This window comes from Staurois parvus, unplaced genomic scaffold, assembly GCF_062004578.1.
Source record: "Staurois parvus isolate SC_StPar_1 unplaced genomic scaffold, SC_StPar_1.0 ptg002015l, whole genome shotgun sequence".
Taxonomy (NCBI): domain Eukaryota; kingdom Metazoa; phylum Chordata; class Amphibia; order Anura; family Ranidae; genus Staurois; species Staurois parvus.
The window spans coordinates 90,114-115,258 of NW_028319811.1; the positions used below are offsets into that span (position 1 = coordinate 90,114).

At 55.2% G+C, this 25,145-nt stretch overlaps 1 protein-coding gene across 1 annotated transcript in view; it reads left to right on the plus strand.

Annotated features, from left to right (window-relative positions):
• Window positions 1–25,145, plus strand: part of LOC149433031 (cadherin-1-like) — a 77,028-nt gene that overhangs the window by 23,841 nt on the left and 28,042 nt on the right. Inside the window, 2 exon segments of the mRNA XM_089664737.1 lie at window positions 9,247–9,391; window positions 20,416–20,591. Coding sequence (XP_089520863.1) covers window positions 9,247–9,391; window positions 20,416–20,591 — 321 coding nt within the window.

Sequence of the window (25,145 nt, forward strand, 5' to 3'; positions counted from 1 at the left end):
GCCTGTCTATACACCCGTGTGTCATGTGACTGACTGATTCAGGCTTTTAATTACATTTTTAATTCTTTTTTTGCATTTTTTTGCCTTTAAAAACTATTTCTACACTTATCTTACTTTTGTATCTTAACAATAACATAATTACTGCCGGCCAGAACAGGAGAATGGAGGCGGAGCCAAATGGCCAACTCCAGCCAAGATGGTCAGCATGTATTGGATGGGGTGGTGAGCGGCTGCGCCCCCTAGTGCCCGGGAAGAAAGAAACATGGAAAAATCTCTAGCAGTCTTTTTAACCCTTTTTACCATTTCCTTGCAGTCTCCTGTGATGTCAAATGATGTATTTTATAGCGTGTTGTACCGTGGCAGCCCTCGCCTCCATACAATCGGCGTTCCCTAATACTGAAGCAGAACTAAAGTCTGCAAATACTCACACACATGACCTTTAATGGCCTCCCAGTCTCAGCTGGAGATATATTACCTCTTCTCCGGGTACGGTTCAAAGGAGTCATCTGAAGACAGGAGGTCCCCCCTCTCCTCTGCATCTTCCTTACTCTGGGATTCTCTGTGGAGGGATAAAATTATGCGTTTCTGAGTTTTATCGGCATTTACCTGGACAGACCCATTACAGAGCCGCCGCCCTGAGATACACACTATACTGCCCCAAGTATTGGGCTGCCGGCCTTTCCAGCGACCTTTAATGACCCCCCAGTCTTAGTCTGTAGGGTTCAATATTGAGTTGGCCCCGCCCTTCCCCCGCACATGACCTATAATGGCCCCCCAGTCTTAGTCCGTAGGGTTCAATATTGAGTTGGCCCCGCCCTTTCCACACACATGACCTTTAATGGCCCCCCAGTCTTAGTCTGTAGGGTTCAATATTGAGTTGGCCCCGCCCTTCCCCCGCACATGACCTGTAATGGCCCCCCAGTCTTAGTCCATAGGGTTCAGTATTGAGTTGGCCCCGCCCTTCCCCTGCACATGACCTTTAATGACCCCCCAGTCTTAGTCCGTAGGGTTCAATATTGAGTTGGCCCCGCCCTTCCCCCGCACATGACCTATAATGGCCCCCCAGTCTTAGTCCGTAGGGTTCAATATTGAGTTGGCCCCGCCCTTCCCCCGCACATGACCTGTAATGGCCCCCCAGTCTTAGTCCGTAGGGTTCAATATTGAGTTGGCCCCACCCTTCCCCCGCACATGACCTGTAATGGCCCCCCAGTCTTAGTCCGTAGGGTTCAATATTGAGTTGGCCCCGCCCTTTCCATGCACATGACCTTTAGTGGCCCCCCAGTCTTAGTCCGTAGGGTTCAATATTGAGTTGGCCCCGCCCTTTCCATGCACATGACCTTTAGTGGCCCCCCAGTCTTAGTCCGTAGGGTTCAATATTGAGTTGGCCCCGCCCTTCCCACACACATGACCTTTAATGCCCTCCCAGTCTTAGTCCGTAGGGTTCAATATTGAGTTGGCCCCGCCCTTCCCACACACATGACCTTTAATGGCCTCCCAGTCTTAGTCCGTAGGGTTCAATATTGAGTTGGCCCCGCCCTTTCCACACACATGACCTTTAATGGCCCCCCCCCAGTCTTAGTCCGTAGGGTTCAATATTGAGTTGGCCCCGCCCTTTCCACACACATGACCTTTAGTGGCCCCCCAGTCTTAGTCCGTAGGGTTCAATATTGAGTTGGCTCTGCCCTTCCCACACACATGACCTTTAATGGCCCCCCAGTCTTAGTCCGTAGGGTTCAATATTGAGTTGGCCCCGCCCTTTCCACACACATGACCTTTAGTGGCCCCCCAGTCTTAGTCCATAGGGTTCAATATTGAGTTGGCCCCGCCCTTTGCAGCTATAACAGCTTCAACTCTTCTGGGAAGGCCGTCCACAAGGTTTAGGAGGGTGTCTATGGGAAGGTTGGACCAGAAGCACATTTGTCAGGTCAGGCACTGATGTCGGGGGAGGAGGCACTGATGTCGGGGGAGAGGCACTGATGTCGGGGGAGGGGCACTGATGTCGGGGGAGGGGCACTGATGTCGGGGGAGGAGGCCTGGCTCGCAGTCTCCAGAAGCTCCGCTAATATCTTTATATCCGGAGCAAATTGCGTCACTTCCGGTCTCTAGGAGTCTGCATGTGGAGCGCATCGACGTTCTGGAACACACTGATTGGGAAATTCCCATATATGATACACTGTGATGGAAGCTTCTCTCTACTGCATATCTCTGTGGTGGAGAAGAAGTGGAGACCTCATTGGGAGGACCCGATCACACTGGGAGGACCCGATCACACTGGGAGGACCCGATCACACTGGGAGGATCCCATCACACTGGGAGGATCCCATCACACTGGGAGGACCCGATCACACTGGGAGGACCCGATCACACTGGGAGGACCCGATCACACTGGGAGGATCCCATCACACTGGGAGGACCCGATCACACTGGGAGGATCCCATCACACTGGGGGGACGTGATGGCACTGGGAGGATCCCATCACACTGGGAGGATCCCATCACACTGGGAGGACCCGATCACACTGGGAGGATCCCATCACACTGGGGGGACGTGATGGCACTGGGAGGATCCCATCACACTGGGAAGACGCGATCACACTGGGAGGATCCCATCACACTGGGAGGATCCCATCACACTGGGAGGACCCGATCACACTGGGAGGATCCCATCACACTGGGAGGATCCCATCACACTGGGAGGACCCGATCACACTGGGAGGATCCCATCACACTGGGAGGACCCGATCACACTGGGAGGACCCGATCACACTGGGAGGATCCCATCACACTGGGGGGACGTGATGGCACTGGGAGGATCCCATCACACTGGGAAGACGCGATCACACTGGGAGGATCCCATCACACTGGGAGGATCCCATCACACTGGGAGGACCCGATCACACTGGGAGGATCCCATCACACTGGGAGGACCCGATCACACTGGGAGGTACCGATCACACTGGGAGGACCCCATCACACTGGGAGGATCCCATCACACTGGGAGGACCCGATCACACTGGGAGGATCCCATCACACTGGGAGGACCCGATCACACTGGGAGGTACCGATCACACTGGGAGGTACCGATCACACTGGGAGGATCCCATCACACTGGGAGGATCCCATCACACTGGGAGGACCCGATCACACTGGGAGGACCCGATCACACTGGGAGGACCCGATCACACTGGGAGGACCCGATCACACTGGGAGGTACCGATCACACTGGGAGGTACCGATCACACTGGGAGGACCCGATCACACTGGGAGGTACCGATCACACTGGGAGGATCCCATCACACTGGGAGGACCCGATCACACTGGGAGGTACCGATCACACTGGGAGGATCCCATCACACTGGGGGGACGTGATGGCACTGGGAGGATCCCATCACACTGGGAGGATCCCATCACACTGGGAGGACCCGATCACACTGGGAGGATCCCATCACACTGGGAGGACCCGATCACACTGGGAGGTACCGATCACACTGGGAGGATCCCATCACACTGGGAGGATCCCATCACACTGGGAGGACCCGATCACACTGGGAGGATCCCATCACACTGGGAGGACCCGATCACACTGGGAGGTACCGATCACACTGGGAGGTACCGATCACACTGGGAGGATCCCATCACACTGGGAGGACCCGATCACACTGGGAGGACCCGATCACACTGGGAGGTACCGATCACACTGGGAGGTACCGATCACACTGGGAGGACCCGATCACACTGGGAGGTACCGATCACACTGGGAGGTACCGATCACACTGGGAGGACCCGATCACACTGGGAGGTACCGATCACACTGGGAGGATCCCATCACACTGGGAGGACCCGATCACACTGGGAGGTACCGATCACACTGGGAGGATCCCATCACACTGGGGGGATGTGATGGCACTGGGAGGATCCCATCACACTGGGAGGATCCCATCACACTGGGAGGACCCGATCACACTGGGAGGATCCCATCACACTGGGGGGACGTGATGGCACTGGGAGGATCCCATCACACTGGGAAGACGCGATCACACTGGGAGGATCCCATCACACTGGGAGGATCCCATCACACTGGGAGGACCCGATCACACTGGGAGGATCCCATCACACTGGGAGGACCCGATCACACTGGGAGGTACCGATCACACTGGGAGGTACCGATCACACTGGGAGGATCCCATCACACTGGGAGGACCCGATCACACTGGGAGGACCCGATCACACTGGGAGGTACCGATCACACTGGGAGGACCTGATCACACTGGGAGGTACCGATCACACTGGGAGGTACCGATCACACTGGGAGGACCCGATCACACTGGGAGGTACCCATCACACTGGGAGGATCCCATCACACTGGGAGGACCCGATCACACTGGGAGGTACCGATCACACTGGGAGGATCCCATCACACTGGGGGGACGTGATGGCACTGGGAGGATCCCATCACACTGGGAGGATCCCATCACACTGGGAGGACCCGATCACACTGGGAGGATCCCATCACACTGGGGGGACGTGATGGCACTGGGAGGATCCCATCACACTGGGAAGACGCGATCACACTGGGAGGATCCCATCACACTGGGAGGTACCGATCACACTGGGAGGACCCGATCACACTGGGAGGTACCGATCACACTGGGAGGACCCGATCACACTGGGAGGATCCCATCACTCTGGGAGGACCCGATCACACTGGGAGGATCCCATCACACTGGGAGGATCCCATCACTCTGGGAGGACCCGATCACACTGGGAGGATCCCATCACACTGGGAGGATCCCATCACACTGGGAGGACCCGATCACACTGGGAGGTACCGATCACACTGGGAGGACCCGATCACACTGGGAGGATCCCATCACTCTGGGAGGACCCGATCACACTGGGAGGATCCCATCACACTGGGAGGATCCCATCACTCTGGGAGGACCCGATCACACTGGGAGGATCCCATCACACTAGGAGGATCCCATCACACTGGGAGGACCCGATCACACTGGGAGGACCCGATCACACTGGGAGGATCCCATCACTCTGGGAGGACCCGATCACACTGGGAGGATCCCATCACACTGGGAGGATCCCATCACACTGGGAGGACCCGATCACACTGGGAGGACCCGATCACGGTGGACAACCCATTAGGGGCTCACAGAAGGAACGCAGCTAAACAAGCGCTTGTCACCCACCTGTCTGTAGGGGGTCAGCACCTTGCGGTGAGTGGGGTTCTGGAGGAGGAGCATGAGTGTCAGCGCGGATCACTAGCTACATGTTTGCAGTGGTTTCGTCACCAATCACTCTTATAGGGTGTGGAAGGTGTCTTGTAGTACAGGGACAAGGTCTACTTCATAAGGATTGAACTGATTTAAAATATTGAACATTGGTTTTGATATATGGACTTTTGTACACATTGTGATAGGGGGAGGTGCATTGTAGCACCTGTCATAGACACTAATTCATTTCACTTCAAATGTTTTTTTTATATTCATTTAATATTGATTGGTTCACTAAACACACATATTAACAGGTGGGGGAGGTGTATTACATTTTTATTTTGAATTTCTTACGATTTAATCATCACAGTTGCAAGCAGGTTTTTCACACATATTTTACCGCCAATTTTATTTATTTTACTGTGATTTTTGTGCGTTTTTATACAGCATTTTTAGCTGTTTTTGAGCTTTGGCATTTTTTTATTAGCCAATAGAGAAATTTGTCTGTTGTATCATTTGTTTCTAGGTTTTTCCGTCAGCTTTTAGTTTTTTTATTATTATTATATTCATTATTATTTTGTTTTCTTGTTAGGGTGAGGGGGTTAGTGTTGAGGTTTCATTAGGGTTAGGATTAGGGGTTGGGTTTGTATTTTATTTATTATTATTTTTTTCTATTTATTTATACATTTTTTTTGTTAGGGTGATTAATATTACTAATAATAATAATCATCATCATATATTAATAAATACAAAATAAATACACAAATATATTAAAAATATCATAAATAAATACTTGTAATAATAAATTAATCATAATTAACCCATAACCTTAACACCCTAAAAACTAAGTAATAAAATAATCATTTATTTTTATTATCATAATTATTATTATTATTGTATTTTTTTTGTTCTTATGTTTTTTATTATTATTATTATTCTTAATAAAAAAAAATTTTTAAGGTTAGGGGGTTACTTTTTTATTTATGATTTATTTATTTGTGTATTTATTTGATTTATTTTCCATTTATTTATTCATATATTATATTTTTTTTTTTACATTTCGATCATTTGAATAGAAAATTGTGCAAAACGCGTGTTAAAAAGCGTGAAAGCCTGCAAAAACGTGCCAATTGTGCATTTCTATTCTTTTCTATGGGAATAAAAATGTGCCAAAAACGTGCAAATCTGCCCAATTTGAAGTACAAAAGTAGCTCCAAAACTTTTTTGAGCTTCAGGCGACTTGGAGTGAAGATGTGAACCCTCTCCATAGAGTAATATTGATTCTTCCCCCCCCCCCCCGGAGCATTTTGGGGCTTTGAGCTTCGCGCTCCACAACACTTGGGTGTGAATGGGGCGTAATAGGAGGAGTTTACAACACACTTAGAAGATCTTTTCACTCCGGTTTTATGAAGGAGCAGGAATGGCAGTGCAGCATTTATCGTGTTTCATCATCACGCTCAGGTGCTAGCGCCAGCCTCTAGGTCCTTCTGCATCATCACGCTCAGGTGCTAGCGCCAGCCTCTAGGTCCTTCTGCATCATCACGCTCAGGTGCTAGCGCCAGCCTCTAGGTCCTTCTGCATCATCACGCTCAGGTGCTAGCGCCAGCCTCTAGGTCCTTCTGCATCATCACGCTCAGGTGCTAGCGCCAGCCTCTAGGTCCTTCTGCATCATCACGCTCAGGTGCTAGCGCCAGCCTCTAGGTCCTTCTGCATCATCACGCTCAGGTGCTAGTGTGACGATCACAACGTCAGATCCCAGCCCTTCTCACCAACTCGTGACCAAAGGACTAGCCGATCTAAAACCGCACTGTTTTGTGCGTAACAATGCCACACTCAGCTGCACCCTGCACAAAGATTTTCCAGCGCACTGGACCACAATCGATGTACCGGCAGCCTGGGCGATTGTTACTGGGTCAGGTTAATTACGCAATTAACCCTTCACACTGCCACCACCTCCTTTTTGTACGGAGAAAGAGGAAACTCGGCAATATCAGCAATAACACCATGAGGTTTGAATAATCATCTGTATACCACTGTCACCGCAGGCAGATGTATGCAGAAGTTTAAAACACACAGTAGTGCTCTTCAGAGGCAGGGATTCTTAGTTTGCATTAAAGAACTTTAGAAACAGTTTAACACTTTCAAAAAGTAAGATTTATTACTAAAACGTCAAAAGGGTGCAATAAAAATATTTACAGAAAAAGATGTAGCCAATATATATATAAATATACAGAGAACAATAACACAGCAAAGAGAAACAGGAAGAAGTTTAGAGAGGTAGAGTACTTGCTGTCAGCCTTGGTTTTAAGCAGCTCAAGGTCCTGAACAAAAAGGTGCCTTATCTCCCAAGTTGGTTCCTGATGTTAAAAGGGAGAATTCTTCATCTTCCTCTCTCAGGCCTGACAGCCTATTTTGTAGTTCCCCAGCAAGAGTGTCTCTGAAGTCAAGGGCCAATCGCCTCATTTGGGGAGGGGGGGGGTTTAGGCAGAGACCCAGGCTAGAACCAAAATCTCTCACAAGTTATACCAGGGTCAATAACCTTCCCTAGGTACATGTAGCATCCTATCCACTGGCAGGATAATATGCAGAACGATATTCTGAACGTCCAGACATCACATATGACATATCTGGCTGTGACGGTTAAGGAGATATCGGTTTCTGCTCTCGGGTAGACGTAATCTAGGGGTGTAAGGTATCAGGTGACTTGTATGAAAATGACCTCTCGGAATATATGTTTTGTATTCTGGTATGTATTGCCTACGAGAAATTACAAAAGTGTATAAAAAAGTATAAAAAAGTGGTCTCCAAATGAGATATCGGTTTTACTGCTATTTGAAGTCCAGTGACTGGCGGGTTTATAGCTTTACGATCAGCTTCAGTGCAAGAGTGGGACAGACACCCTGGCATCAGCTAATTGGGTTTACAACCATCAAGGGTACCCAGCTGTGCCCTGAACTCAGCACACATGGACCACGTGTCACTCAACAGAGAGGGAGGGGGGAGCTGATTTGGAGTGAGAAAGATACAAAATGGGGGATCTTTAACAAGATGGATGTCCGCGTCCATATCTGTACGTACAATTGCTACAGCTAGCGCCAGCCTCTAGGTCCTTCTGCATCATCACGCTGAGGTGCTAGCGCCAGCCTCGGTCCTTCTGCATCATCACGCTGAGGTGCTAGGCCCAGCCTTGGTCCTTCTGCATCATCATGCTCAGGTGCTAGCGCCAGCCTTGGTCCTTCTGCATCATTATGCTCAGGTGCTAGCGCCAGCCTTGGTCCTTCTGCATCATCATGCACAGGTGATAGCACCAGCCTCAGTCCTTCTACATCATTATGCTCAGGTGCTAGCGCCAGCCTTGGTCCTTCTGCATCATCATGCACAGGTGATAGCACCAGCCTCAGTCCTTCTACATCATCACGCTCAGGTGCTACCGCCAGCCTCTAGGTCCTTCTGCATCATCACGCTCATGTGCTAGCGCCAGCCTCTAGGTCCTTCTGCATCATCACGTTCAAGTGCTGGCGCCAGCCTTTAGGTCCTTCTGCATCATGACGCTCAGGTGCTAGCGCCAGCCTCAGTCCTTCTGCATCATCAAGCTCAGGGGCTAGTGCCAGCCTCGGTCCTTCTGCATCATCAAGCTCAGATGCTAGCGCCAGCCTCTGTCCTTCTGCATCATCATGCTCAGGTTAGCACCAGCCTCGGTCCTTCTGCATCAACATGCTCAGGTGCTAGTGCCAGCCTCGGTCCTTCTGTATCATCATGCTAAGGTGCTAGCGCCAGACTCTAGGTCCTTCTGCATCATCACGCTCATGTGCTAGCGCCAGCCTCTAGGTCCTTCTGCATCCTCATGCTCAGGTGCTAGCGCCAGCCTCGGTCCTTCTGCATCCTCATGCTCACGTGCTAGCGCCAGCCTCTAAGTCCTTCTGCATCATGACGCTCAGGTGCTAGCGCCAGCCTCAGTCCTGCATCATCCGCTGTGCAGCTTCTCTTCATTTAAAATAACGGATTGTTCCTTCTTCTTTCAGATCTTGGTCTACGCCGTCTCATCCAATGGGCAGGAAGTGGAGACCCCCATAGAGATTATTATTAAGGTGACCGATCAGAACGACAATCGTCCCATCTTCATACAGGCGAAGTTTAAAGGCACAGTGCCCGAGGGGTCCAAACCAGGTAAGTCGTCTTTTTTTTTTTTTTTTTTTTTTTTTTTTAGGACTTTGCTTTAAAATGATTGTAAAGTTCCATAGTTACATCATTACATAGTTCCATAGTTACATCATTACATAGTTATAGTTACATCATTACATAGTTACATCATTACATAGTTCCATAGTTACATCATTACATAGTTCCATAGTTACATCATTACATAGTTACATCATTACATAGTTCCATAGTTACATCATTACATAGTTCCATAGTTACATCATTACATAGTTCCATAGTTACATCATTACATAGTTCCATAGTTACATCATTACATAGTTCCATAGTTACATCATTACATAGTTACATCATTACATAGTTACATCATTACATAGTTCCATAGTTAGTCTGGCTGAAAAAAGACAAAAGTCCATCCAGTTCAACCATAGCAAAAAGTTCTAGTCCCTCCCCCACACTGGATCCGGGTTACATGTTTATTCCATATATTAAACATGTAATACTTCCCTGCTCTGTAACATCATTGCACAGAGTCGGCCCGACTCTTCTCTTCTGGGGCCCCCCGCCACTGACACTCCTGGTTCCACCCCCTGCTGAGTTCCCCCATAGCAAGTTACTTGCCATGGGGGTGCTGGTGTGTGCTCACTCCCAAGCTGCCTCAGTGTGTTCCTAAGACACACAGAGCGGGGCTTGGCCCCGCCCCCTCCTCCCTGGCATTGAGCTAATGGCTCCGCCTGCTGTGTCTGAGCCAATGAGGAGGCAGAAAGCCAAGAAAGACGCTGCTTTTGCGCACAGTGCTGGATCGAGATCAGGTTCAGGTAAGTATTAGGGGGCGGAGCTGCATGAAAAACATTTTTACCTTCACTCATTCCCTATATCCCCTCTCCTGGGACCCCGCATTCCCTATATCCGCTCTCCCCGGACCCCGCATTCACTGTATCCGCTCTCCCCGGACCCCGCACTCACTATATCCGCTCTCCCCGGACCCCGCATTCCCTATATCCGCTCTCCCCGGACCCCGCATTCACTATATCCGCTCTCCCCGGACCCCGCATTCACTATATCCGCTCTCCCCGGACCCCGCATTCCCTATATCCGCTCTCCCCGGACCCCGCATTCCCTATATCCGCTCTCCCCGGACCCCGCATTCACTGTATCCGCTCTCCCCGGACCCCGCACTCACTATATCCGCTCTCCCCGGACCCCGCATTCCCTATATCCGCTCTCCTGGGACCCCACATTCCCTGTATCCGCTCTCCCCGGACCCCGCATTCCCTATATCCGCTCTTCCCGGACCCCGCATTCACTGTATCCGCTCTCCCCGGACCCCGCATTCACTATATCCGCTCTCCCCGGACCCCGCATTCCCTATATCCGCTCTCCTGGGACCCCACATTCCCTGTATCCGCTCTCCCCGGACCCCGCATTCCCTATATCCGCTCTCCTGGGACCCCACATTCCCTGTATCCGCTCTCCCCGGACCCCGCATTCCCTATATCCGCTCTTCCCGGACCCCGCATTCACTGTATCCGCTCTCCCCGGACCCCGCACTCACTATATCCGCTCTCCCCGGACCCCGCATTCCCTATATCCGCTCTCCCCGGACCCCGCATTCACTGTATCCGCTCTCCCCGGACCCCGCATTCCCTATATCCGCTCTCCCCGGACCCCGCATTCACTGTATCCGCTCTCCCCGGACCCCGCACTCACTATATCCGCTCTCCCCGGACCCCGCATTCCCTATATCCGCTCTCCTGGGACCCCACATTCCCTGTATCCGCTCTCCCCGGACCCCGCATTCCCTATATCCGCTCTTCCCGGACCCCGCATTCACTGTATCCGCTCTCCCCGGACCCCGCACTCACTATATCCGCTCTCCCCGGACCCCGCATTCCCTATATCCGCTCTCCTGGGACCCCACATTCCCTGTATCCGCTCTCCCCGGACCCCGCATTCCCTATATCCGCTCTCCTGGGACCCCGCATTCCCTGTATCCGCTCTCCCCGGACCCCGCATTCCCTATATCCGCTCTCCCCGGACCCCGCATTCCCTATATCCGCTCTTCCCGGACCCCGCATTCACTATATCCGCTCTCCCCGGACCCCGCATTCACTGTATCCGCTCTCCCCGGACCCCGCACTCACTATATCCGCTCTCCCCGGACCCCGCACTCACTATATCCGCTCTCCCCGGACCCCGCATTCCCTATATCCGCTCTCCCCGGACCCCGCATTCACTGTATCCGCTCTCCCCGGACCCCGCATTCCCTATATCCGCTCTCCCCGGACCCCGCATTCACTGTATCCGCTCTCCCCGGACCCCGCACTCACTATATCCGCTCTCCCCGGACCCCGCATTCCCTATATCCGCTCTCCTGGGACCCCACATTCCCTGTATCCGCTCTCCCCGGACCCCGCATTCCCTATATCCGCTCTTCCCGGACCCCGCATTCACTGTATCCGCTCTCCCCGGACCCCGCACTCACTATATCCGCTCTCCCCGGACCCCGCATTCCCTATATCCGCTCTCCTGGGACCCCACATTCCCTGTATCCGCTCTCCCCGGACCCCGCATTCCCTATATCCGCTCTCCTGGGACCCCACATTCCCTGTATCCGCTCTCCCCGGACCCCGCATTCCCTATATCCGCTCTCCCCGGACCCCGCATTCCCTATATCCGCTCTTCCCGGACCCCGCATTCACTATATCCGCTCTCCCCGGACCCCGCATTCACTGTATCCGCTCTCCCCGGACCCCGCACTCACTATATCCGCTCTCCCCGGACCCTGCATTCCCTATATCCGCTCTCCTCGGACCCCGCATTCACTGTATCCGCTCTCCCCGGACCCCGCATTCCCTATATCCGCTCTCCCCGGACCCCGCATTCACTATATCCGCTCTCCCTGGACCCCGCATTCCCTATATCCGCTCTCCCCGGACCCCGCATTCACTATATCCGCTCTCCCCGGACCCCGCATTCACTATATCCGCTCTCCCCGGACCCCGCATTCACTGTATCCGCTCTCCCCGGACCCCGCATTCACTGTATCCGCTCTCCCCGGACTCCGCATTCACTATATCCGCTCTCCTGGGACCCCGCATTCACTATATCCGCTCTCCCCGGACCCCGCATTCCCTATATCCGCTCTCCCCGGACCCCGCATTCACTGTATCCGCTCTCCCCGGACCCCGCATTCACTGTATCCGGTCTCCCCGGACCCCGCGTTCACTGTATCCCCTCTCCCCGGACCCCGCGTTCACTGTATCCGCTCTCCCCGGACCCCGCATTCACTATATCCGCTCTCCCCGGACCCCGCGTTCACTATATCTGGTCCCCCCGGACCCCGCATTCCCTGTATCCGCTCTCCCCGGACCCCGCATTCACTATATCCGGTCCCCCCGGACCCCGCATTCACTATATCCGCTCTCCCCGGACCCCGCATTCACTATATCCGCTCTCCCCGGACCCCGCATTCACTATATCCGCTCTCCCCGGACCCGGCATTCACTATATCCGCTCTCCCCGGACCCCGCGTTCACTATATCTGGTCCCCCCGGACCCCGCATTCACTGTATCCGCTCTCCCCGGACCCCGCATTCACTATATCCGCTCTCCCCGGACCCCGCATTCACTATATCTGGTCCCCCCGGACCCCGCATTCACTATATCCGCTCTCCCCGGACCCCGCATTCCCTATATCCGCTCTCCTGGGACCCCACATTCCCTGTACCCGCTCTCCCCGGACCCCGCATTCCCTGTATCCGCTCTCCCCGGACCCCGCATTCACTGTATCCGCTCTCCCCGGACCCCGCACTCACTATATCCGCTCTCCCCGGACCCCGCATTCCCTATATCCGCTCTTCTGGGACCCCACATTCCCTGTATCCGCTCTCCCCGGACCCCGCATTCACTATATCCGCTCTTCCCGGACCCCGCATTCACTGTATCCGCTCTCCCCGGACCCCGCATTCCCTATATCCGCTCTCCCCGGACCCCGCATTCACTGTATCCGCTCTCCCCGGACCCCGCATTCACTATATCCGCTCTCCCCGGACCCCGCATTCACTATATCCGCTCTCCCCGGACCCCGCGTTCACTATATCTGGTCCCCCCGGACCCCGCATTCACTGTATCCGCTCTCCCCGGACCCCGCATTCACTATATCCGCTCTCCTCGGACCCCGCATTCCCTATATCCGCTCTCCCCGGACCCCGCATTCACTGTATCCGCTCTCCCCGGACCCCGCATTCACTGTATCCGCTCTCCCCGGACTCCGCATTCACTGTATCCGCTCTCCTGGGACCCCGCATTCACTATATCCGCTCTCCCCGGACCCCGCATTCCCTATATCCGCTCTCCCCGGACCCCGCATTCACTGTATCCGCTCTCCCCGGACCCCGCGTTCACTGTATCCGGTCTCCCCGGACCCCGCGTTCACTGTATCCCCTCTCCCCGGACCCCGCGTTCACTGTATCCGCTCTCCCCGGACCCCGCATTCACTATATCCGCTCTCCCCGGACCCTGCGTTCACTATATCTGGTCCCCCCGGACCCCGCATTCCCTGTATCCGCTCTCCCCGGACCCCGCATTCACTATATCCGCTCTCCCCGGACCCCGCATTCACTATATCTGGTCCCCCCGGACCCCGCATTCACTATATCCGCTCTCCTGGGACCCCGCATTCACTATATCCGCTCTCCCCGGACCCCGCATTCCCTATATCCGCTCTCCCCGGACCCCGCATTCACTGTATCCGCTCTCCCCGGACCCCGCATTCACTGTATCCGGTCTCCCCGGACCCCGCGTTCACTGTATCCCCTCTCCCCGGACCCCGCGTTCACTGTATCCGCTCTCCCCGGACCCCGCATTCACTGTATCCGCTCTCCCCGGACCCCGCATTCACTATATCCGCTCTCCCCGGACCCCGCGTTCACTATATCTGGTCCCCCCGGACCCCGCATTCCCTGTATCCGCTCTCCCCGGACCCCGCATTCACTATATCCGCTCTCCCCGGACCCCGCATTCACTATATCCGCTCTCCCCGGACCCCGCATTCACTGTATCCGCTCTCCCCGGACCCCGCATTCACTATATCTGGTCCCCCCGGACCCCGCATTCCCTGTATCCGCTCTCCCCGGACCCCGCATTCACTATATCCGCTCTCCCCGGACCCCGCATTCACTATATCCGCTCTCCCCGGACCCGGCATTCACTATATCCGCTCCCCCAGGACCCCGCATTCACTATATCCGCTCTCCCCGGACCCCGCATTCCCTGTATCCGGTCTCCCCGGACCCGGCATTCCCTATATCCGCTCTCCCCGGACCCCGCATTCCCTATATCCGCTCTCCCCGGACCCCGCATTCACTGTATCCTCTCCCCGGACCCCGCATTCCCTATATCCGCTCTCCCCGGACCCCGCATTCACTATATCCGCTCTCCCCGGACCCCGCATTCCCTATATCCGCTCTCCCCGGACCCCGCATTCACTGTATCCGCTCTCCCCGGACCCCGCATTCACTATATCCGCTCTCCCCGGACCCCGCATTCACTATATCCGCTCTCCCCGGACCCCGCATTCCCTATATCCGCTCTCCCCGGACCCCGCATTCACTGTATCCTCTCCCCGGACCCCGCATTCCCTATATCCGCTCTCCCCGGACCCCGCATTCACTATATCCGCTCTCCCCGGACCCCGCATTCCCTATATCCGCTCTCCCCGGACCCCGCATTCACTGTATCCGCTCTCCCCGGACCCCGCATTCACTATATCCGCTCTCCCCGGACCCCGCATTCACTATATCTGCTCTCCCCGGACCCCGCATTCACTATATCCGCTCTCCCCGGACCCCGCATTCACTATATCTGCTCTCCCCGGACCCCGCATTCACTATATCTGGTCCCCCACTGTACACAGAACATGGAAATGTTATTATTTTAGTAAATATGAACCGCTAAATCCCTTTTCTCATGTAGGATGAGTTTTCATTTTCCTCTGACTGTCCTTTGAGGCTGCATGACCCCTGACCCTCTGTCTGGACTGTGCTGATTGGCCCTGTGCTGATCACATGCACCGTCCCAAAGTAAAACAAGAAACAACTCTCCAGCCGCACACACCAAACTGAGCATGTGCAGAGTTCCTCCAAGAACTCTGTGCTATCAGCAGATGGTTTGAAGACAGTAGGAGAAGGGGAGGATCAGAGAACACAGGATAAAACAGCCTTTTTCCACAATGCGAAGGATTAACCCCTTAGGTCCCACAGTGAGTATAACCCCCTGTTGGGGGTTCAGGAACACTTTATCGTCCATCTTGTAGAGTGTGGGGTGTAGTTCTGCCCCAGTCCCCGGGGTTGTTTGCTGTCCCCATACAAGGCTTGATGAGGGTCCTGAACCTGCAATGAATTCTGGGTGACCTCGGAACCCCACACATTGCATTTGTCCCCCAAAGCCCAGTCCTTGTAGGGGACATTCACTCCAAAGTAAAAGCCCCACTCATCTCCCTCCCCACCCCCACCCCCACCCCCACCCTCACCCCCACCCTCACCCCCACCCTCACCCCCACCCCCACCCTCACCCTCACCCTCACCCTCACCCCCACCCCCACCCATAACACTAATGAATCAGGTTCTTTTTTTGCGGAGCAGGTACCTCTTTGTTGACAGATACCCATCCCCCACCTGGGTGAGAATGAATGTCACTTGCCCTTCCCTCCCCCCACCTGGGTGAGAATGAATGTCACTTGCCCTCCCCTCCCCCCACCTGGGTGAGAATGAATGTCACTTGCCCTCCCCTCCCCCCACCTGGGTGAGAATGAATGTCACTTGCCCTTCCCTCCCCCCACCTGGGTGAGAATGAATGTCACTTGCCCTCCCCTCCCCCCACCTGGGTGAGAATGAATGTCACTTGCCCTCCCCTCCCCCCACCTGGTTGAGAATGAATGTCACTTGCCCTCCCCTCCCCCCACCTGGGTGAGAATGAATGTCACTTGCCCTCCCCTCCCCCCACCTGGGTGAGAATGAATGTCACTTGCCCTCCCCTCCCCCCACCTGGGTGAGAATGAATGTCACTTGCCCTCCCCTCCCCCCACCTGGGTGAGAATGAATGTCACTTGCCCTCCCCTCCCCCCACCTGGGTGAGAATGAATGTCACTTGCCCTCCCCTCCCCCCACCTGGGTGAGAATGAATGTCACTTGCCCTCCCCTCCCCCCACCTGGGTGAGAATGAATACCACTTGCCCTCCCCGCCCCCCACCTGGGTGAGAATGAATGTCACTTGCCTTCCCCTCCCCCCACCTGGGTGAGAATGAATGTCACTTGCCCTTCCCTCCCCCCGCCTGGGTGAGAATGAATGTCACTTGCCCTTCCCTCCCCCCGCCTGGGTGAGAATGAATGTCACTTGCCCTCCCCTCGCCCCACCTGGGTGAGAATGAATGTCACTTGCCCTCCCCTCCCCCCACCTGGGTGAGAATGAATGTCACTTGCCCTCCCCTCCCCCCACCTGGGTGAGAATGAATGTCACTTGCCCTCCCCTCCCCCCACCTGGGTGAGAATGAATGTCACTTGCCCTCCCCTCCCCCCACCTGGGTGAGAATGAATGTCACTTGCCCTCCCCTCCCCCCACCTGGGTGAGAATGAATACCACTTGCCCTCCCCGCCCCCCACCTGGGTGAGAATGAATGTCACTTGCCTTCCCCTCCCCCCACCTGGGTGAGAATGAATACCACTTGCCCTCCCCTCCCCCCACCTGGGTGAGAATGAATGTCACTTGCCTTCCCCTCCCCCCACCTGGGTGAGAATGAATGTCACTTGCCCTTCCCTCCCCCCGCCTGGGTGAGAATGAATGTCACTTGCCTTCCCCTCCCCCCACCTGGGTGAGAATGAATGTCACTTGCCCTCCCCTGCCTCCCCGGGTGAGAATGAATGTCACTTGCCCTCCCCTCCCTCCCCGGGTGAGAATGAATGTCACTTGCCCTCCCCTCCCCCCACCTGGGTGAGAATGAATGTCACTTGCCCTCCCCTCCCCCCACCTGGGTGAGAATGAATGTCACTTGCCCTCCCCTCCCCCCACCTGGGTGAGAATGAATACCACTTGCCCTCCCCGCCCCCCACCTGGGTGAGAATGAATGTCACTTGCCTTCCCCTCCCCCCACCTGGGTGAGAATGAATACCACTTGCCCTCCCCTCCCCCCACCTGGGTGAGAATGAATGTCACTTGCCTTCCCCTCCCCCCACCTGGGTGAGAATGAATGTCACTTGCCCTTCCCTCCCCCCGCCTGGGTGAGAATGAATGTCACTTGCCCTTCCCTCCCCCCGCCTGGGTGAGAATGAATGTCACTTGCCCTCCCCTCCCCCCACCTGGGTAAGAATGAATGTCACTTGCCCTCCCCTGCCTCCCCGGGTGAGAATGAATGTCACTTGCCCTCCCCTCCCTCCCCGGGTGAGAATGAATGTCACTTGCCCTCCCCTCCCCCCACCTGGGTGAGAATGAATGTCACTTGCCCTCCCCTCCCCCCACCTGGGTGAGAATGAATGTCACTTGCCCTCCCCTCCCCCCACCTGGGTGAGAATGAATACCACTTGCCCTCCCCGCCCCCCACCTGGGTGAGAATGAATGTCACTTGCCTTCCCCTCCCCCCACCTGGGTGAGAATGAATGTCACTTGCCCTCCCCTCCCCCCACCTGGGTGAGAATGAATGCCACTTGCCCTCCCCTCCCCCCACCTGGGTGAGAATGAATGTCACTTGCCCTCCCCTCCCCCCACCTGGGTGAGAATGAATGCCACTTGCCCTCCCCTCCCCCCACCTGGGTGAGAATGAATGTCACTTGCCCTCCCCTCCCCCCACCTGGTTGAGAATGAATGCCACTTGCCCTCCCCTCCCCCCACCTGGGTGAGAATGAATACCACTTGCCCTCCCCGCCCCCCACCTGGGTGAGAATGAATGTCACTTGCCTTCCCCTCCCCCCACCTGGGTGAGAATGAATACCACTTGCCCTCCCCTCCCCCCACCTGGGTGAGAATGAATGCCACTTGCCCTCCCCTCCCCCCACCTGGGTGAGAATGAATGCCACTTGCCCTCCCCTCCCCCCACCTGGGTGAGAATGAATACCACTTGCCCTCCCCGCCCCCCACCTGGGTGAGAATGAATGTCACTTGCCTTCCCCTCCCCCCACCTGGGTGAGAATGAATACCACTTGCCCTCCCCTCCCCCCACCTGGGTGAGAATGAATGTCACTTGCCCTTCCCTCCCCCCGCCTGGGTGAGAATGAATGTCACTTGCCCTTCCCTCCCCCCGCCTGGGTGAGAATGAATGTCACTTGCCCTCCCCTCGCCCCACCTGGGTGAGAATGAATGTCACTTGCCCTCCCCTCCCCCCACCTGGGTGAGAATGAATGTCACTTGCCCTCCCCTCCCCCCACCTGGGTAAGAATGAATGTCACTTGCCCTCCCCTGCCTCCCCGGGTGAGAATGAATGTCACTTGCCCTCCCCTCCCTCCCCGGGTGAGAATGAATGTCACTTGCCCTCCCCTCCCCCCACCTGGGTGAGAATGAATGTCACTTGCCCTCCCCTCCCCCCACATGGTTGAGAATGAATGTCACTTGCCCTCCCCTCCCTCCCCGGGTGAGAATGAATACCACTTGCCCTCCCCGCCCCCCACCTGGGTGAGAATGAATGTCACTTGCCTTCCCCTCCCCCCACCTGGGTGAGAATGAATACCACTTGCCCTCCCCTCCCCCCACCTGGGTGAGAATGAATGCCACTTGCCCTCCCCTCCCCCCACCTGGGTGAGAATGAATGCCACTTGCCCTCCCCTCCCCCCACCTGGGTGAGAATGAATACCACTTGCCCTCCCCGCCCCCCACCTGGGTGAGAATGAATGTCACTTGCCTTCCCCTCCCCCCACCTGGGTGAGAATGAATACCACTTGCCCTCCCCTCCCCCCACCTGGGTGAGAATGAATGTCACTTGCCTTCCCCTCCCCCCACCTGGGTGAGAATGAATGTCACTTGCCCTTCCCTCCCCCCGCCTGGGTGAGAATGAATGTCACTTGCCCTTCCCTCCCCCCGCCTGGGTGAGAATGAATGTCACTTGCGCTCCCCTCGCCCCACCTGGGTGAGAATGAATGTCACTTGCCCTCCCCTCCCCCCACCTGGGTAAGAATGAATGTCACTTGCCCTCCCCTGCCTCCCCGGGTGAGAATGAATGTCACTTGCCCTCCCCTCCCTCCCCGGGTGAGAATGAATGTCACTTGCCCTCCCCTCCCCCCACCTGGGTGAGAATGAATGTCACTTGCCCTCCCCTCCCCCCACATGGTTGAGAATGAATGTCACTTGCCCTCCCCTCCCTCCCCGGGTGAGAATGAATGTCACTTGCCCTCCCCTCCCCCCACATGGTTGAGAATGAATGTCACTTGCCCTCCCCTCCCCCCACATGGTTGAGAATGAATGTCACTTGCCCTCCCCTCCCCCCACATGGTTGAGAATGAATGTCACTTGCCCTCCCCTCCCCCCACATGGTTGAGAATGAATGTCACTTGCCCTCCCCTCCCTCCCCGGGTGAGAATGAATGTCACTTGCCCTCCCCTCCCTCCCCGGGTGACGTCACGTGACTCAGGAGGCTGCTGGACGAATCTCCCTGCATTGTGCAATCCAATCCATTCACAATGGAGAACCCAAATCCAAGATGGTGGCCCCAGGGACCTGCAATGGTGAGAAGAACTGGCTGAGAGAAGACGGCGCTGGGCTCCAGGGACTGGTAAGTACCTCATTGTAGGGTATTTGTAGCGGCCTTCTCAGATTGGGTGTTTTATGGCCGGCATTAGATTGGATTGGCCTTTAGAAGATGACTTCCTCTGGATCCACTCCAGGTTGTCGGGGGTTCTGGGGTGGAAAGTGTTGGGTTTTCGGTGGTGGGGGATGTGCTGGATGGTCATTTGGCTTTTTCATCATATTATCTGACTTTAGTACATGCTCACTCACTGTGTGCGCTCCCTGCGGGTGGTTCCGGTATAATGTCCCGTCTCTTCTCCCTCTAGGGACTCCGGTGATGAATGTCACGGCAACAGACGCCGATGACACCGAGGACACCAATAACGGCATTCTCGCCTACTTCATCGTAAGTCAGGATCCCCAATTACCAAACAGCATGATGTTCACCATCGACCGCGCCTCCGGGCTGATCAGTGTTGTGTCCTCTGGATTGGACCGCGAGGTTTGTAGTCTTCCTATATCTTCCCCACCACCACTCACAGTCCCGGCTAACTGCCATTTCTCAGCTCCTTGTGTGTTGCTCCAGGGATGGATTCCCCATGATGTAGAACAGAATCCGTGGAAGACGCCGCTGCTAGAAAGTGGGAGATTGTATTCCGGTTCCTGCAGGAGGGAGGGAAATGCTGACAGCTCTCCTGATAGGTGGGGATGGAGAAGTCCAGTGAAGAGTACCTGTCATGGTTGGGGAGGACATTTTTTTGTGTGCTTAGAGGACAACCCTGATGAATTATTTCTTACTTTGAAAACAAATCTTGAACTGTGAGGCATTCCTCTCCACTGTTGTCAAGTTCCAGAGCTGATGCTGATTGCGCTGGCTGTCTGTGGGCACTTGAGCACGACTAACGGTATTAGAAGAAGAGAATTTTAGTTGTTCTATAAAATCTGTGATGTGTTAATGTTGTGCACACACAGGAGCTGGAAGACAGTTGGGGGAACTCAATGAAGCTGCTGCGCCACGTTTCTGGCGTTCAGCCCTCTTGGTCACATCTGCGACGCCTTGCGGTTCTCACAGCGACTCGAGCGACAACGATTTACAATGTCCTACTTTCCTGGAATGGTGCAACAAATGCGTCAAATCCAAAATTCATGAGATCGGAACCTTGCAAATGTAGCGCTACCTCCATAGAAGCCGCTGCATAGGAGGGGTCCTCTGTTCTTTGCCACGACCTTCTCCAGAACCTCAGTCCCTCTGACACTCCAGGTTTTCTGCAAACTCCAAGCGGCTTTCATGTGTTTTCTACTGAGGAGAGGCTACTCTGCCATAAAGCCCAGGTGGGTGGAGGGCTGCAGTGATGGTCATCCTTCTGGCTCAGTCACAGTGACCATCGGGTTCTTGGTCACCTCTTACTAAGACCCTTCTCAGTTTGGACGGGGAACCAGCTCTTGGAAGAGTCCTGGTTGTGCCAATCTTCTTCCATTGGAGAATTCTGGAGGCCGCGGTGCTCTGGGGGACCTTCAGTGGTGGCAGAAATGTTTTTATAGCCTCCCCCAGATCTGTGCCTTGCAGTAATCCTGTCTCTGAGCTCTGCAGGCAGTTCCATTGACCTCATAGCCTTTGCTCTGATACAGTATGCATTGCCAGCCGTGAGGCCTATTATAGAGAGGGGTGTGGCCTTTCCTAACTCTGTCCAATCAATGGAGTTTCCCACAGGTGGCCTCCAATCACGGTGTAGAAACATCTCAGCAACAATGCAGAGTAACGGGAGGCACCTGAGCTCAATTCCAAGTGTAGCTGCAAAGGGTCTGAATACTTCTGCTGGGGTGAGATTTCAGGTTTTCTTTTTAATAAATTCACCGACATTTCTACAAGGACACCTTAGATATTCTGGTTGTTGTAGTTCAGCCATTAAAGGGGGGCTCTGTTGTCATTATGGGGGGGCTGAGTGTAGGATGAAGAGGAAAAACATGAATGTGAACCCCGAAAGTGTCCGGCTGCAACATAACACTGAGACAGGCGGAGGGTCCGGATACTTTCTGAACGCTCTGAAGGTACAGACTAGGCTTGGAATAAGGGCAGTATGGGGGGCAGTATGGGGGGCAGTATGGGGGCAGTATAGGGGGCAGTATGGGGGGCAGTATGGGGGCAGTATAGGGGGCAGTATGGGGGACAGCATAGTGGACAGTATGGGGGGCAGTATAGTGGTAGTGGGCAGTATAGTGGGCAGTATAGGGGGGCAGTATGGGGGACAGCATAGTGGACAGTATGGGGGGCAGTATGGTGGACAGTATGGGGGACAGCATAGTGGACAGTATGGGGGGCAGTATAGTGGGCAGTATGGGGGACAGCATAGTGGACAGTATGGGGGGCAGTATAGTGGGCAGTATAGAGGGCAGTATAGTGGGCAGTACAGGGGGACAGCATAGTGGGGAGTATGGGGGGCAGTATAGTGGGGAGTACAGGGGGACAGTACAGGGGGACAGTATAGTAGGCAGTATGGGGGGCAGTATAGTGGGGAGTACAAGGGACAGTACAGGGGGACAGTATAGTGGGCAGTATGGGGGGCAGTATAGTGGGCAGTATGGGGGACAGTATAGGGGGACAGTATGGGGGACAGTATAGTGGGCAGTATGGAGGACAGTATAGTGGGCAGTACAGGGGGACAGCACAGTGGACAGTATAGGGGGACAGTATGGGTGGCAGTATAGTGGGCAGTATGGGGGGGCAGTATAGTGGGCAGTATAGGGGGCAGTATAGGGGGACAGTATGGGGGACAGTATAGTGGGCAGTATGGAGGACAGTATAGTGGGCAATACAGGGGGACAGCACAGTGGACAGTATAGTGGGCAGTATGGGGGGCAGTATAGTGGGCAGTATGGGGGGCAGTATAGGGGGACAGTATAGTGGGCAGTATAGGGGGGCAGTATAGTGGGCAGTATGGGGGGCAGTATAGTGGGGAGTACAGGGGACAGTACAGGGGGACAGTATAGTGGGCAGTATAGTGGGCATTATAGGGGGCAGTGTGAAGTGTAGTATGGCAGCAATATAGGTGGCAGTATGGGGGCAGTATAGGGTACAGTATGGATGCAGTATAGGGTGCTGTATGGGGAGCAGTATGGGGGGCAGTATGGGGGGCAGTATGGATTGGGTACACATGATGTCCTGCTCTCAGTGGTATCAGCAATGGGTGAATATTCGTCTCCCCACCCCCGGGGTGCTGTATGGGGGCAGTATAGGGGGCAGTATAGGGTGCTGTATGGGGGGCAGTATGGGGGACAGTATAGGGTGCTGTATGGGGGCAGTATAGGGGCAGTATGGGGGGCAGTATGGGGGGCAGTATGGGGGACAGTATAGGGTGCTGTATGGGAACAGTATAGGGTGCTGTATGGGGGCAGTATGGGGGGCAGTATAGGGGGCAGTATGGATTGGGTACACATGACGTCCCGCTCTCAGTGGTATCAGCAATGGGTGAATATCCATCTCCCCATCCCTGGGGTGTAGCAGGGGTCCCCCCTCGGTCTCTCCCCATAAGATGGGAAGCAGAGGGGTCAGGTCCGTCTCGGGTGCTGTGATGTGGGGGGTGCTGTGCTGCCCCCCGGGGGGTCCTCACTCCGGGTCTCAGGCTCGGATCTCCGCTGCTATGGTCTCCGGCTGGGAGGTGAATATCCAGACAAAGGCGCTTTCTCTCGAACTCTCCCGGGCAGTTTAATAAAAGTCATCTCTCCCTCCTCCTACTGCACAGCGCCTCCTGGGATCTGTAGTGCCTCCTGGGATCTGTGGTGCCTCCTGGGATCTGTGCTGCCTCCTGGGACCTGTGCTGCCTCCTGGGACCTGTGCTGCCTCCTGGGATCTGTGGTGCCTCCTGGGATCTGTGCTGCCTCCTGGGATCTGTGGTGCCTCCTGGGATCTGTGCTGCCTCCTGGGACCTGTGGTGCCTCCTGGGATCTGTGCTGCCTCCTGGGATCTGTAGTGCCTCCTGGGATCTGTGGTGCCTCCTGGGATCTGTGCTGCCTCCTGGGACCTGTGCTGCCTCCTGGGACCTGTGCTGCCTCCTGGGACCTGTGCTGCCTCCTGGGATCTGTGGTGCCTCCTGAGATCTGTGCTGCCTCCTGGGATCTGTGGTGCCTCCTGGGATCTGTGCTGCCTCCTGGGACCTGTGGTGCCTCCTGGGACCTGTGGTGCCTCCTGGGATCTGTGCTGCCTCCTGGGATCTGTGCTGCCTCCTGGGATCTATAGCACCTCCTGGGATCTGTAGTGCCTCCTGGGACCTGTGGTGCCTCCTGGGATCTGTAGTGCCTCCTGGGACCTGTGGTGCCTCCTGGGATCTGTAGTGCCTCCTGGGATCTATAGCACCTCCTGGTAACTGTAGTGCCTCCTGGGATCTGTAGTGCCTCCTGGGATCTGTGCTGCCTCCTGGGATCTGTAGCACCTCCTGGGATCTGTAGTGCCTCCTGGTAACTGTAGTGCCTCCTGGGATCTGTAGTGCCTCCTGGGATCTGTGCTGCCTCCTGGGATCTGTAGCACCTCCTGGGATCTGTAGTGTAAGGGGTCCATTTGTCCCGTTATATTGCTGAAGTCTCCAACTACAACTCCCAGCATACACTGCTCTGCATAGAAGTCTATGAGCTTGCTTGGCTTTAGATCTCTCCCTGCTGGTTGGAGGAGAATGGTGCAGCATAACATCGGCATCTCAGTAGAAGGTGAGAAGAATGCGAGTCTCCTCCTCGATGTTCTGTAGCCCAACACCTTGCTCTATGTTGGCATACAGAGAGAGAGGAAACCGGCGCAGATTTGTGGAAGGCCTCGGCAGGGACATGGAACCGGCCACGTGACAGACACTTCTGCCAAATCTCTCTTTATGGATTCCAAGGAATGAGTGTTGGCTGGACGTCAGGTTGGATCAGGGCGGACTGACCATTTGGAAACTCGGCCACTGCCCGAGGGCCCGGAGCCAGTAGGGGGCCCCATGAGATGCCCCTGGTACCTTTTTCATAGGCTTTTTTGAGTTTGGGCAAGGACACAGAGGCCCCATGATCCCCTATTGCCCGGGGGCCCCAT